This window comes from Sinocyclocheilus anshuiensis, unplaced genomic scaffold (assembly GCF_001515605.1).
Source record: "Sinocyclocheilus anshuiensis isolate Anshui unplaced genomic scaffold, SAMN03320099.WGS_v1.1 scaffold851, whole genome shotgun sequence".
NCBI lineage: Eukaryota > Metazoa > Chordata > Actinopteri > Cypriniformes > Cyprinidae > Sinocyclocheilus > Sinocyclocheilus anshuiensis.
This window is the reverse complement of record NW_015546052.1, coordinates 296,302-312,601: the sequence shown is the minus strand read 5'-3', so window position 1 is coordinate 312,601 and position 16,300 is coordinate 296,302. Positions and strand designations below refer to the sequence as shown.

Genomic DNA, 16,300 nt, shown 5'->3' with positions numbered 1-16,300 from the left:
GAGATTATGTATATACTGTATTCTATATACATTACCAGTCAAAAGTTTGGACACACAAATAGGAAGTGAAATATATATATATATACTATAATATACGCAAAGAATATCGGCCGACATATCGATATCTGACCTTTTTTTACTCCCTAATATCGGTATCGGCACCCCAAAACCCATATATCGGTCAGGCTCTAATGAGCATATAGTTTAACAGGGCTGCCATATCAGCAAGCGAATCGTCATAAAACTTATGCACATCAAATCAAACATACTGCAAGAGGGGGTGTAATAATTGACAAAAATATTCTGAGCAAATCTTAAAATAATCCCTAATTAATTAAAAATACAGCACAGTAATTCTCAGAAAAAGAGTCCATGTGCTATATGCTATTTAAGTAATCTATTACAGCCAACCAGTAACTCATTTTATTTACTAGTCAAAACCAGTGTTAATTTCGTTGACGAATAATTTTTGTCATAATTTGTGTCAACGACATTTTTTTCACCGACGATAACCAACTAAAACGCTTTCTGAATGACAAAAACTATGACATAAATCTATTGACATTTTCGTCAACGAATAAAAACGAGATGAAAATGTTAGGGAGGGACGATTTGGGAAGAGATTCATTCAGAACGAATCTGCTGCGTGGTTCGGAGGTTAGATGCGTACATATGAACCGGCGGGACATAAGCTAACATACCCTTGCTGCATGTCGCATAAAACGTTCAAAAATGTAAATAAATTCGGTCCGGTTTTCTGAGCGCAGACACTGAAGTGTATAAACACAGAAAGCACATCTCACAGAATGTCGAATTGTCCGTTTTGATGAGTATTCACGTAAACACAGTTGATTACGTCTTAAGTGAATGTAAATAGTAGGGAGAACGTGTATCAGTACATTGCATCCATTGCCGATGTGCATTCGGTTTTAAAGGGACAGCAGCCTAATTTAGTTTACGTTCACTTAAGACGTAATCAACTGTGTTAAAAAAAAATTTTACTGAAAAATGAGTGTTTACTTTTGTCACTTTGCATTATTGACACACTATTTTCCTAATTAATGCTAACTAAAAACAATTCAGATGACTAAAATATGACTAAAACTAAATGGCATTTTAGTCAAAAGACTATGACTGAAACTAAATCAAAATTTGCTGTCAAAATTAACACTGTTCAAAACCCAATTTCACTCAAATTTAGTCCGAGGCAAGGTGTTTATTTTGGACCTTGGACTTTCTACTGAATGCCCAGCTCATGTAAAAGACTTACCACTGTTAGTTTTAGCAGACGTGGGAACGTTAAACCCCGCAAAAGATGGAGCCACTGATGCTATGCTGCCATTGGTCAGGCTGGACAGAGGTTTGAAACCAGCTCCATTACCAAAGCCCGAGAATGATGTCGTCCCTGTGGCCGAGGTCAGAGAGAACCCCTTAAACACTTTGAAAGCCCCTCCACTCTCTCCCTGTGACAAAACAACAAAACTCATCTATAAAACACCCTCAGAACACATAACTTGACGTCTGCTGGGACACAAGAGACACGTTACCTCTGCTCCTACGTTACGACGCTTGGCTTTCTTGATGGCGCGATTCTTCATCACATCTTCACTCGCAATTGAAAACATTCCTGCCTGAGACCACAAGATAATATTTTTAAACAACAACAACAAAAAAATAACATTCTTGGTTGAAACAATAAACTTTAAGATACTAGAGTGTTTCCACTGATGTTTGACAGTGAAAGTGTGTAGATGCTGAAAAGTTGCACACCTCCTCTCCTTCATCTTCCTGATCCCAGTTCCTGTCCGTCAACTCTTTTTCTGCAATCCGCTTGGCCATCACAGCTCAGCTGTCAAATACAAACATGTCAAATACAAATAAAATTGAGAAAGACTAGATTATATTACAACGTGAAATAAATGTAACAACAAAAAAATAACATTCTTGGTTGAAACAATAAACTTTAAGATACTAGAGTGTTTCCACTGATGTTTGACAGTGAAAGTGTGTAGATGCTGAAAAGTTGCACACCTCCTCTCCTTCATCTTCCTGATCCCAGTTCCTGTCCGTCAACTCTTTTTCTGCAATCCGCTTGGCCATCACAGCTCAGCTGTCAAATACAAACATGTCACATACAAATAAAATTGAGAAAGACTAGATTATATTACAACGTGAAATAAATGTAAACAAACAAAACAAACCTTCATTTTTTTTTCTTTCACCACAAAAATATACTCAGTTTATATTTGGAAAATGGCTAGTTTTGCTGCCCAATTCTGTTAACTAGCATTATGTGATGTGCACAAGCAAGTTCCTGGACCAAAATTCAAATATCAACCAAAGACACCTGAGTCTTCTGTTCTTAACCGTACTATTAAATTTGACTCATTAAAGATAAGACAACATTCAAACCTACATCATAATAACTAAACCAAATCAAAAAGTGCTAAAATACCCTCAGACGTTAACAACATGACTCATTAATTAGGTCTTTGAAGCGCATTTCATTTGAATGACGTTACAGATTGCGCAAACTACCGGCAGATGAATATTAGACGGGTCAAACATGATTTTAATCACTTAATTTCTGACTCAAATCGCAGCATACTACATTCACAGTGTTCTTATAGGTTTATATAGTGTGTTTATGTGAATGTGGTGCTTTAAATGTGCTAATGACGGGCCGGTTTTTGAGTAAATATGAATATGATGTAACAGGGACCAGTGTGAAATAAACCACTATTGAATGAAGTTAGATACATACCACACGCCGTCTCCCGCCAACCGTTCGCGCCACACACACAGTATCAAGTGTTTGAATGATGACTGCGGGAATCTCGGGCATACAGGAGCAGGCCGCGAGCTCACACCGCCATCTTACAAACGCGTCTCACACCGCGCCTGTGCACAGCGCAGCATACTACACATGCGCACAGAGAAGCGGAACCCGCGCCTCATACTGCGCATGTGCACAGATCACTAGAGGCCAGAGGGCTCTGCGGGAAATGTAGTCTCTCCTCTCAGTACTGCATAGTTGGTATGGAGTCGTGAAGAGAACGCAAAGAATGTTTAAATTTGTTTAATAATAACTTTTAAGCTAAATAACGTTGCTTTGTTTAAACTTCTTATATTTAACTAATAAGGTTTAGTATTTTTATGTAGTCACGCTGAAAGGGACAGCACACATAACAGTTACTATGTTTACTATATACAGTATCACAACGTCAAATATATTGCTGTTATACTACATGGTAAAAAATAAAAAAATGTCCTTATTTTATTATCTTGGCCTAATTCATGAAATACAGTATGTCATCCTCACAATATCTAATGTGATATCACAACCAGATAAGTGTCTCCCTATAAGAAATAAATAATACCATTTTATTATATAATTCTGTGTGAGTGGATATTTTGACTGATTATTTCATCCAGCATCGTTTGCTCCTGTAGGCAGAGTTACAGTCAGGCACTTTTGGTTACATGGAGGAACAGATGGCTGTGTTCCAATCTCTCAGGATCCCACACTTCTGTGCCAACTCAGAAGCAGGTGTTTCAGAAAGCAGGATGTAATGCCAGAGGTCCTGATGGCCACAGGAGATCCCTGACCAGCTGGATGTGAGAAAGCCGAGGTCTGTAGCCATCATATGAGATTGGCTGTGCTGTGTACAATGATTTCTAATAATTAAAAGTGAAAAAGACAATACATTAACGAATATAGAAGGCCTTCAGACCACATTTCCCCCAAAAGTTTTTTAGGATACATGCTGTGTTTAAGGAAAACATTTTATTTGTTCATGCATTTCCAGGCATCAAGCTTGTGACCTTGGCAATGCTAGCACCGTGCTCTATTGTTTGGGGTACAGGAATGTGTATGGTTTCATGACTTAATGTTGACATTTATATTATGAAGCACTGAAGAGACTGTGGCCAGTATCTCTATTTATAGCCAAAGACATTTAAGTTTATTTGTTTGTCAGATGCTTTTATCCAAAGTGACATTTAAGCAAAACAATACAAGTAATGATAATATACCATAATTCAAGTTCTAGAGTTCTAGAATAGTACATTCTTCTTATCAATAGTCTTTTTTTTTCACTCTATATGGTTCTTTAGTTCTTTGGAGATTGAAAACAGTCTTGATTTTAAAATAGGTTCTCTAAGGGTTTCAAACTGGGGTCTGGGGACCCCAATGGGGCCACCAGGGGGTGCAAGAATTTCTGCAAAAAAGAAAACAAAAAGTTTTAATGCAATTTTTAGAGCTGTCAAAGTTAACATGTTAACTAATATTAATTAAATGTTTCATGTGGCTTTAACACATTTAACAAATTGAATACTGTTTCATGTCACTGTCTAAAGGCTGAATGGGCATAATAAGATTGATAGCTATTATTTTATTCTATTGACATCAATCTTTAACAATAAGACATTACATTTTTTTTTTGTTAAAAATTAGTCTTTAAATCTCTTGCTTTGTATTGTACATACGTTCAAGAATAGTTTTGTCATTAGCAAAAAATGTAATAAATTGATTTCAGTTTAGCTGAAAATGTGTTTTAGCTTGTTAGGTCAACATAATTCAAAATAAATATCTTCCAGATAATATCAGAACAATTAGCAACAATTGGCATTACAACAAAAACAAAATAAAAAAGCCTGTTGTTTTATTTTTGGAAAAACAAACAAACAAACAAACATGTCTTTATAATATCACAATATTTTACTCAAACACTGGGTCTTTGTACATGAAAATAGATGGCCGAATTTATATTATAGGAAGGGGTCCTTCCCGAGGAATCCTTATATTTGGTTGTCCTTGGCATCAAAAAGTTTGAAAACCCCTGTTTTTAGAGCACCATCCCTAAAGCAGGCTAAAAAGAATCTTCTATGACATTCAACTATCAAAACTTTTTAAAATCTAAATGGAACCTTTTTATTTAAAAATGAAGAGTTAAGTATAAGCGCATAGAACAGTGGAGAAAGTGTAAAAGCTGTGATTTAGGTAAGCATTTTTAAGCTTTTCATAATCACTGTTCTGAAGGTTTGAAAGAGCTCTTGGCAGGCCTATTGGTCACTTTTCCAGTTTCCATTAACAAAAGGACTGAAATGTTCATACATTTGATGGGAATAAACTTCCACTAATCTCATGTAAAATCCACTAATCTCACATTTATAAGGTTGAGTCCAAATCGCAGCTTATTCCAGCCAAGATCCACCCACTTATAGACAGAAAGACACCCTTATTTTTTAACACTAAAAAGAGTAGAAAATATGGAGACATTCTGACTAAAAAAAATCAGAATTTTTGTCAGTCTAAAAGTAATAATGCAGACCATTTCCCTGTTATCCCAGCATGATTCTGATTCTTTCTGTCACCTATGACTCTGACTTGAAGCGGTCATGGGTTCCCCTCACTAGTTTCTTGATGAAGTCATGAGGGCTGATTATAAATTTTATTATAATTTATTTATTTATAATTTTTTTTTTTTGCTGTATGCGTCTCTAATTGCTAATTTGTTCAGATGACATATTTAAATGTCAGTCAGGCAGCACAGATCAGTGAAAGTCTATGCAGATTTAGTTAACATGCTATAATTTAGAGGTGTGAATGGACAAATTAAGAGGACATTTAATTGGTTTCTCTTAATGGAACCATCTCTCTGGCATTATCTGCTTGTCTTTGACCATTATTTCAGCACCATAAAGCTACTGCAGTACAATCAGTTTAATCTTTTAAATGAAAGTTGTCATTGAAAACAACGATTACATTAAAATAGCCTGAAGATGTGAAATCTATAAGTGGTTGTGATGGATATTAAAATTAAACAGAACTCAATCTACAGCATTGCATATTTACACCTATTAAATATGAATGTTTACTGACTTACGTCAAATACTTCTCTTTCAAATAATAAGCAAGAACATAATGCAGAATTATAGATTAAGTGCTGTGATAATGCATGTTATACATGCAACCTTTAGCCCTCTGTGGTATTAAAACATATCGAGTGTCAGTGACAATGTTTTTCACTTATTGTTCTCTTAAAGATGTTTTATACCATGAGAGGTGGTTTATTCAAATCTTTTCTGGCTTTTGCTACAAAAAGCTTTTCTGCCTCTCCAAGGAGAGATGAACCATAATGTCAAAAACTGTAATGATGTGCATTCAAATATATCTGCCTGTCATATCACATTTATGATGAAGCTTGTCACAGCTGATGAAGCGTGTGTTCATATAAAGTGATTTGGCAATACAAACCAGCTTAGAGTTTCAGGAGAACTTAACATAACTCAGGATATTTAGCGTATATGTCCTGATAGGTTTGAAAAGTCAGATATTTAAAAAAAAATGTGACAGCTGTCAGAAAAAAAACAAGGGGTAGCTTCATACTCGAACTCGTAGAGCCCACATGAGCACTGCTTCTCTATAGAAGTGGGGGAATTACAGTATTTAGAAATGCATAATGGTTGGCACGCCCCTGATATTGATGTATTTTAGTGGTCTCATGTTTGTTTTGCATGTTAATTCCACCCACTGACTAGCACATGAGTTGATTATGTGATACTCATAGTGCATCTGTACATGAAGGTTACGGTGTGATCAGATCTCTGCTCTCAGATCTCTTACAGTAAGAGCTGAGCTCAAGTGACACACTCACATCTATTCCAGGAAATTCCGTTAGTAAAGTCAAAGGGTCTCTCAGGACAAGATAGTGTGCTTGCAAATATCTAATGCCATTCATGTCATGACCAGTCATATGCTACACAAAATGTAAAGGAAACTTGGAAACTTGGAAAGGTGGAACTTATCACATTGTGTGTTTTATAGATCATGTTAGGTTGATTGTGCTGATGTTACATGACTTTAAAATCAAGTCATTTTTTTGACTAAAATGTACTCCATTTTCTTAATACATGTTTGACCTAATGCTTAATTTCTGAATATATGAGCATTGCTAGTTTTTATACTTAGTGTTTGGCACCTTCTTCTTTTTTTTTTGTATTTTAGGGTTAGACCCAATCCTGGATTTTTCCGTTCATCTTGGAGTTGTTGTCATAGTAACAGATCCGTGAGCTCCAGAGGTTTGTTTAATGTAAACAGGATTAGATTATGGATTTATAAGCAGAGTCGATACTGTCTGACCCAGATGCTGCATGAATCATATGAACAATCTGTTGAACCAAGGACAGTAATAATTTAGTATTATAATAACAGTATGCACAAATTATAATCAGTGTTGGGGGTAATATATTACAAGTAACGCAAGTTATGTAATCAGATTACTTTTTTCAAGTAACTAGTAAAGTAACGCATTACTTTTTAATTTACAAGAGAATATCTGAGTTACTTTTTCAAATAAGTAACGCAAGTTACTTTTTTTTTTTCAATTTATTGATTGACAGCTCTCCTGTCCCCATGTTGAGAGAAATCAGAAGATGTTACTGTGTCGGCGCCAATGGCCTCGTGGGCAGCGTGCCGACATGTAGCGCCTTTGCGCTTCGGGCGTCCTGAGTCCGAGTCCCGGCTCGTGGACCTTTCCCGATCCCACCCCCCTCTCTCTCTCTCACCCACTTCACTTCCTGTTGACCTACTGTCCTATCTAAATAAAAGGCATAAAACGCCAAAAATAAACCTAATAAATCCTCAAAATGAATAAAAATAATGCAATTCAGAATAATAAGAACAGGAAAATATATTTAGACAGTTTATTTTGTGAATTTGTATTTAATATCCTTTGACTTAAATGACTTTTTTTCTGTTAAACATAACATTAGCACATTAACTTAATATCTGTAAAGGTTTCTTAGACCAGAAACAGTCATAACACTAATTTAGTTCTTATGATCATTTTTCACACTTTTGAGGCCATTTTACTACTGCATGTGTATATATAAACAGCCAACCGATTTCCATATGCATTTATGGTTATGCCATCACAATCATAAATAGCCAGTTTTTGCAGGTTAGTTTTAATAAATGCTCTTTTTAATGTAGGGAAGTTTTGAGATTATTAAAATCTTTTATTTCACAAAATTGCCCATGCAAATAAAGTCCCCGTGCACTATTTTATGCCTTAAAACTCAACTTTGATAATCAAAATGACATATTTAAATGTTTTCTTTTTTTTTTTTTTGTGAAAATAATTTCTTCATGCTTTAAAATGGCCTAAATATAACTCTACACCTCATTTAGTATATGCAACTATGAATATGCAAATTAGTCCCCTCCACTCAATCACAACATCTCAACTAATTCCACCACTTTCACTCGGTTAACTGAAGTAGTAAATGCTACATAATGGATAGTGGCAAAATGTAATTAATCTTTAATTGGTTTGTCTTTAAGCATATTAAAAACACCAGATAAACAACATTAAAAACAATTTTCACCACAGGCAGTGTTGGGTGTAACGCACTACAAGTAACGCGAGTTACGTAATCAGATTACTTTTTCCAAGTAACTCATTACTTTTTCATTTACAAGAAAATATCTGAGTTTTCTTTTTCGAATAAGTAATGCAAGTTATTTTGTTTTCTCATTTATTGACTGACTAAATATGTTAAATAACATAAATATCCTTTATGTATTTAATCACATTTTATTAACCAATATCTTTGCTGCTGACTTTCGATGATCCAATTCAACCATATTAATAAGCGAAAAATGACTTTAGATAAACATGACATTTGTGTTTCTTTTCTTCTTCTCCTGCGTCCTATGCTTCATGCAATTCAAAATGGCTGAGGCTTATTCATTTGACTTTTGATGTGAAAGAGCTTTTACATTTGCCAAAAATTAAATTTTTTTATTTTTAAAAGCAAACAAACAAGCCCAGCCCAGATGAGAAAAGGTAACACAAAAGTAACGTAATGCATTACTTTCTATAAAAAGTAACTAATGCAATTAGTTACTTTTTTATGGCGTAATGCAATATTGTAATGCATTACTTTTAATAGTAACTTTCCCCAACACTGATTATAATGCACAAATGATGGCATATACAGGAATTACAAATATCTGAAATTTCAAAATACAGAGTTGCAGTGAGCAACTGAAATTTTGGTGTTTTAACGGCCAAATACTGTAATAACGCAAGCTTATAAAAAAGCTTTAATTTATGCTATTGTGCAAAACTAATATAGATATAATAAAAAATATATAGTTAATACATGCATTATAGTTAAAACTACCCCCCCCCCCACAAAAACAAAATAGAAATGAAAAAAGAAAAGAAAAATTTAAACTTATTTTATTTCAACTAGCTACCAAGGCAAAACTTTAGTTTAACTTGATGTACTAAAATAACTAAAACTGAAAAAAAAAAAAAACGGCAATAATAAATGGCAACAACAAAACACAACAAAATCACTAAAACATTTGCTAAAATTAAAATAAAAATATAAAAATAAATACTAATTAATAAAATATTAATACAAACTGTAATAGCATCTCAATGATACTAAAATAACATGGGTGCAACCGTATTATTACAATACATGTCAATTTCTTCTAAATTCTGCTTAGAAATAATAAACATTGGAAGAAAAAACAAACAGATAAACACAAAACCTGCAAGAGATGAACTTAAATCGTGAAATATAATTTACAAACAACTTGCCAGGGCTTTCTCCTTTTTTCAGTTACTGTGTTTCTTTGCTCTTATAAAGTCTTGAAATTCTTCAAAAAGTGTACAATTATCTGAATTGACTGTATATATATATATATATATATATTATAATTTCCTAATTACATTTTTCATCTATATGACTATATTAAGAGTATATGATGGCACTGCATTGCTGATCATGGTTTCAAGGATCTTGTGTCATTTCCAAAATGAGTGTTTGTTTCATTTCAGCAATTATGTTTACTGCCAAAAAAGCGCATAGTTGAAATTAAGTTGTTTTAGAAATTTGTCATGTCCTGTGGTATGGCATGCTTTTAAAAAGTCTTTTAGAAATGTGTTAATTATTTTATAGTTATGCAGCTTTCATATCAAACAGTGACCACATGACCATTTGAAATGAACTAGTGAAAGAAAGAAAAAGGATGGAAAACTTCTAAAAGATCTAAAAATGTACTCTCTTTAGGATGCTTTTTGACTTCCTTCATTAGCACATACATTAAGAATAAAAAGATTTACAGTCAGTTGTATGTAAATGCACTGGACTGCCCTTTCTACATCACATTAACTTCCACATCACATTCAGCCTGTCCTGAAAGCCGATTGGCTCTCATTCATTCGGCTCGTGTCTGTCTGGATGCATATGCTATACAGCCGCAACTCCTGATAGGACAGCAGGGCAAAGCAGCACGTGAACACACCGTAATGCACCAATGACATTTTGACTTGTGTTTAGACGACTGAAGGGGGCGGAGGGCGGATGGTGGATGGGGGTTGGTACAGGCAGGGTGGAGTAAACCCTTTAACTGGGATACAAATGATCAGCTGGAGGGGAGAGTGCTGTGAAATGCAAAACACATTAGTATGGATGCTCATTTGATAACTTTTGCTGTAAGGGGGTAAATCTAATATTAATACACGGTCAGAGTTTTGCTTCATTTATGTTGCACGAGTAACTGAACCAAGCTATTCATTGAAGTAAACACAATCAACTTTATCTTTAGCGATAGACATCGGATGCCATGTTAAATGATGTTAGCATGAAAATATGTTATGATAAAGAGATACATGAGGTAATGTACAAACAATGCAGACCAACAGAAGTATAAGCACCGTTACAGACTACCAATAAAGGCAGTACAGAGGCTCATATTTGCATTTTAATAGCTGGAGGGATTTGTGTTCATTTAAGCTATGTGGGGGTGAGGTCTGTGAGGGGCTGGTGGGGTCCCAAACATTAATGTCAATCATACAGCTCACACTTAATCAAAATACACACTCTTTGGTCTCTCCCTAATCAAAAAAGATCATTTAAGAACAGCCACAGTATTTGATTTACATATAATTTATTGGTAGAATAATATATACATAGGCAGTACCTTGCCAAAACGTCTGGTTTGTATTATTATGTTGTTTTCAAACTGTAACAGATTTGATTTACAGCCCATCAGTGTATCTTTACCAACACATTTTGGTGAACATTTGAAACTATTTCTTGCTGTTTTGTAGATATGTGTGAGAGCGCGCATGACTCCATAACTAAGGGAGCGCGTTCACGTGACAGAGGAAGGGAGAGTTCTTCTTTTCACCGCTCCATCCGGGCACTTTCCGAATTAGCATTGACAACCAAAGCGCAACTTTTCCCCAGGCAAAGTGAAATCAAGCCGCGCACTCGGACAAAATATAGTTCCACATTTTCAACTCACAGTCTTAAAAATAAAGCCGTACGATTCGGATAGGTTGGATAGGCTTTTGCCGTGTGGATGTCAGAGTGGATCTATGTGACTGCTGAAACCTTTAGACCGCCTTTTGAGCACTTTTGTTAATACTGGCGTAAAGTGGGTGATGAGTCTTACGGCCAGTAAAGAAGCGAGAACTTGCTGTGCAACCCGAGTAGTTCTTGCGATTGTTATTGTTGCTTTAAAAATATTTGTAATACGCCACTAATAACGCGGATCGCGTCGAAAGTGGGGGAAAAGTGCTTCTGAAGTCGGAATATGGAGCTACAAGGCCTTCAAGAAGCACTGAAAGTAGAAGTCCAATGTCATCAGGTAAATAAAAATGGCATTATGTTGAAGCTTTCCCGGGACTTCTTATGTGAATACACGCTGGAAGACAGAAATCCGCCGTGTTTGAACGTTTTAATTTGGTTTGAATTCGTAGCCTTTCGGAGTGATACAACGGTAACATTCTTTCGCCTTTATGACGCCATAATCACTTTGAGCGCAGATTGTTAAAACGCTCTTTGATGCACTTTAACGCGTGCGGTGCGGTTTTTTGCGATTTGCACTAATAATGCGGCGGTTTTGTGTAGCGATCGGGACGAGACTTGAATATTTATGAGGTTCAGACGGACTCGCTGCTCGTCGCTTTGTTCCTCCCTCATATCCTAACTTGAAACACTTTAAACGAAACGTCTTTTCGTGGTTTTACTTCGTTTAGAAACTAGTTGCACAGATGAAGCAGGACCCACAGGTAATTCATTTTATTTGAAGCGTTGAAGAATGGGGCATTTACATTGGGTGAGAAACTTTGTCGGCATCAGTAGTTCTTACGGTCGTTCGCTATGCTTTTGTCCTTTATGTGACTTTGCCAAATAGCACAAATGGTTTTGTCAAGTTTTGAAAATATCTAGCTTGTTTTTTTGTTTTTATTTTTTTGGGGGGCCGGGATCGTATTGATCATATGTGTATCATTTTATAACAAGAGCTTAAGAGACAAGTCCATGAAAGGCAAAGCAGAATAACATCCCTAAGTGAAAAACAAGTAAGAATTCACTCATGTTTTCAACATTGTGATGTATTAGTGATCATATTTTCCGTTACACGTGCATTAAACGTGTTAGAAACATATTTGCCCCCCGCCCCCACAAAATGAATTAAAACTACTAGAAATCATCTCAACTGCTTTATTTACACACGAAAATTGGATTGGTACTTTAGTAAATTTTAGTAGGTCGACATGTTTCTAGGGAGTTTGTGAAGGAAAGTTACTCACTCAGACAAGTTGCATTAAAACATCGCTGTTTAGCGTGTACTTAACCTATACGTACTTATTCGATACTTATCGACAGTCTTTCCAGAGGGATTTTCCCTTTTTTTTGTTTTGGTCACATGACGACGTGGTCGAATTTGATTCGATCTCTGCAGTTCACTTTCACTTTTTTTATAATCGCGACTTAAAAGGAAGGTCATCTATTAGCGTTCCGATAGCTATTATTTATACGTTTATGGGTAATTCGTCTGTTTGGCCCTGGTTTGATGCGTTTGTTAGAGAACCTCTCAATCCTTCACTGAATTCGTCTGTCACAGAACGACAGAATTTTGAGTCCGTTCGATGGCCGTTCAGGTCATAACGCGACATTCAGCACCTCGGACAGCGGCGCACGCCTGCATTTCAACGCGATTGACATGTCAAATGTTGCAGCTGTGTGTGTTTGTGTTAAATGGTTGTTGTGAGGCTTTTTGGTGTACCTCAGTTTGATAGTGGAAGCTTCCATTTTGTGCTGAAGGGGTGTTGGTTTCTTCCTAACATGGAGCAAAAGTCTGCAGAGTTTCTGGCTGGGGGGGGGAGGGCTCATTCATGGCCATTCTAAAGAGGGGGAAGGGAGCAGAAAACACTAGTCAGCATCACACAAGACACTACACACAAGCCTCTGTAGGCCTTATAATACTCATTATGAGCTTCTTGTAATTAATAGCGGCTATCACAGTTAGAATGCTTAATAATACTTATTCCTTCTTAAGAGTAAAATAATGCATTAAATACTATAGGAAAGACATTAAAATACATGAATACATTAACATACACTATATATTTGTTGTTTTACCTAATGTAAGTATGATATGTTAATTTTATTTATAACTGTAGATTGTGTAATTATATCAAAGGATTTACAGTATTACAAGGCATGATGATGTCTCTATAATGCATTAATAATACCCATATAATGCATTTAGAGATCTAAAGCCAAGAGATTTGAAAGCATATTATTACTACACAGCTAAATGTTAACCTTTTAGAAAATAAAACATCGGCTTTCATAAACCAAATAAAAGCTGCATCTTTGCAGTGCAATTTATACATTTTAATTTCACATATTTTTCCTGCTTATTTTAAGAAGTGAATTATGTGTTATAAATGTGTGGAAACTTGTGCAGTGGTTTAATAGATAATCCAGAGTTTTGCAAGCCTAACCACAACATTTATATGCAAATGCTGAGTGAACGTTGCAGTTATGTTGTCAGAATTAAATGTGATTAAGCTTAATCAGGTTATGCATTGTATTTGTGAGAATCTAGTCTAACTGTTCAAACTGCGTCAAAATTCGCTCTGGCCGCCCTGCCAACAACGCTGTAGAAAGATTCGTGGACGCTCTGACGTAGATCGAATGCTTATCTTGTATTTAAAGGGGTCGCAAAGCAAACATGCTTGTTGATCTTGTGCAGACTGACCACAAGGAGGGTAACGTTAAGTTAACCTCATTAAATATTGTTGTGGACGAAGTATTAAGATCCTTTACCTCATAATGTATAAAGCACTAATACCACACTGTAAAAATACTCTGATACAAGTAAAAGTCCTGCATTGAAAATGTTACTTAAGTAAGTATAATCAGGTATAAACATTACTTAATGTAAGTATAATCAGAAAAATTGATTTAAAGGTTTAAAAGTGAACCGCGTCATAGCTCATTACCATAAAGTTGACCTGATTTCAACTCTCCTCGACGCCCTCAACGTCCAAGTCGTGCCGCGCCGCTGCTCGACGCTGGCTCACATTGAAAATGAATGACTTCCGGCCACTTCCGGCCTATCCTCTTTATATTTCACTCGAACTTTCATTTGAAGGAGGCTTGAAATGCAGATGAACAGGAGAAGCAAACCCTCCAGCATTTATTAGCTGAGAACATCATAATTGTGTGAAGCCTTTGTAAGTATCTAGTGTTCCCCGCAGGGCAAATGTCTTTCATCCACATATAAATATCTATCTTAGCTGGGGAGTTTTTAATACATATTGCGTGAGAGGGTTTTGTATTGTTGTCTTCTTGCTAGTTGTTGCATCACTGATCCAGAAACGCTCATAAACTTGGTGTAAGTCTTGATCTTTGATTTGCTCGCTTCAACTCAATTTTTGGTCTCTCTCAGGACTTACAAATCCTCCTTAAAATGATCCCTGTGTGTTTTCATGTGTGTCCCTCGTGCACAGTGTAAAATGAATTGTATTGTTTTTGTCTTTTGGAATGGAATAAGATTTCTTTCCTGCAAAGATGTCCCTGTTTTCGTTAGCTCTGTTTATTCAGATTCTGTTACCCACATTTCCATGTGATAAATGAATAGTTCACCCAAAATCTCATTTTATAGAGAGTGAAGAAAGTGCAAGTTTACAGGTTGCATAAGTTATGTGCATTAGCACAAATGCAAGTGGCTTGTATCTCTTTGCCTGAAAGCAGTTCAGCGTTCTGCCCAGAGTGATTTGTGTAACTCTGTCCCACAGACTGACAGCAGCTTTACTATATAAAAACATCTGACTGTAATTGTAAAAATGTATTATAAACATTAGGGCTGTCAAGGTGAAGGAATTTCCCTTGCGGTAATTTTGAGTGGCTCAATAGCGCGGTATGCGGTATTATCGCCATATATATATATATAATCTGTGTGTGTATGTGTTACGATATAACGAGGTCATATTCAGAAGCCAGTGAAACCGAAACCAAATAGCGTTGAAACAGGAAGTGAAGTAAACAGAAGAGAATGACAAAATAACGATGCACACAACAGAACATAAACCAGACAATAAGATTGTTAGGCTATTGTTAGCCTATATGTATAACAGTTCGTTCTGATCCTCGAATCCGACTGGAAAAGAGACTTTCTATTGATATTTCCACCTGCGCGCGTTCTAGACGGGCTGTCAGTCAGTGCAGTTACAGTGTTGTGCCACAAGGTGGTGGAAAGGGACTGTCTTTGAGTGAGTCTTTAAACCGTTCATTCAACTACACGTTCAAAAACGCTGATTTATTCAAAGAGAGAAAAAATGAAAAACGCTGTTGAAATCATTTTAACTTTGAGCGCCACGTTAGAAGGCTCAGCTGACTAGGGTTGTCGCGATAACCGCAATATCGCAATACCGCGCTATTGATGAGCAAACCGCAGAGGAATGCAAGAACCGCAGCAACCGCGATTTTTGCGGGTTATGCCCTTCTTGTTTTACACTTCATGCATGTGGACTGAATATTAAACGTCAGTGTACCATAATGTGTACCATGCTGATTTGTACTGAGGCTCCGTAGATTTGCAAGCCTAAACAGACAGTGAATGAGAGAGAGAGATCGACTTGAGTGCGTGCGATTACTTGCATCTGTCCTCCAGGCTGAGTCTTATATATTTGTGAAAATAGGTTGTCATGTTCAAGGAAAGCGAAATCTCTGTCTTAGCATCGACGCATAGCTGGTCAGCTGAGCCTTCTAAAGTGGCGCTCAAAGTTAAAATGATTTCAACAGCGTGTTTCATTACGTCTCTTTGAATGAATGAATCAGCTTTTTTTGAACGTGTAGTTGAATAACAGTCCCTTTCCACCACCTTGTGGCCCAACACTGTAACTGCACTGACTGACAGCCCGTCTAGAGCGCAGGTGGAAATATCAATAGAAAGTCTCTTGTCCAGTCAGATTAG

The 16,300-nt window shown here is 36.2% G+C and overlaps 2 protein-coding genes across 2 annotated transcripts in view; one reads left to right on the top strand and one right to left on the bottom strand.

The window, feature by feature from the left end:
• Nucleotides 1-1,859, bottom strand: part of LOC107699201 (nuclear pore complex protein Nup50-like) — a 22,631-nt gene extending 20,772 nt beyond the window's left edge. Inside the window, exons 1-3 of the mRNA XM_016500397.1 lie at nt 1,771-1,859; nt 1,548-1,631; nt 1,271-1,463 (exon numbers count right to left, since the gene is read on the bottom strand). Of these exons, the coding sequence (XP_016355883.1) occupies nt 1,271-1,463; nt 1,548-1,631; nt 1,771-1,839 (346 nt within the window). The 5' untranslated portion in view covers nt 1,840-1,859. The remainder of the gene's footprint in view (nt 1-1,270; nt 1,464-1,547; nt 1,632-1,770) is intronic.
• A 9,515-nt stretch (nt 1,860-11,374) lies between these two features.
• LOC107699198 (PHD finger protein 21B-like) overlaps nt 11,375-16,300 on the top strand; it is a 66,386-nt gene continuing 61,460 nt past the window's right edge. The window contains exon 1 of the mRNA XM_016500395.1: nt 11,375-11,677. Within this exon, the coding sequence (XP_016355881.1) occupies nt 11,624-11,677 (54 nt within the window). The 5' untranslated portion in view covers nt 11,375-11,623. The remainder of the gene's footprint in view (nt 11,678-16,300) is intronic.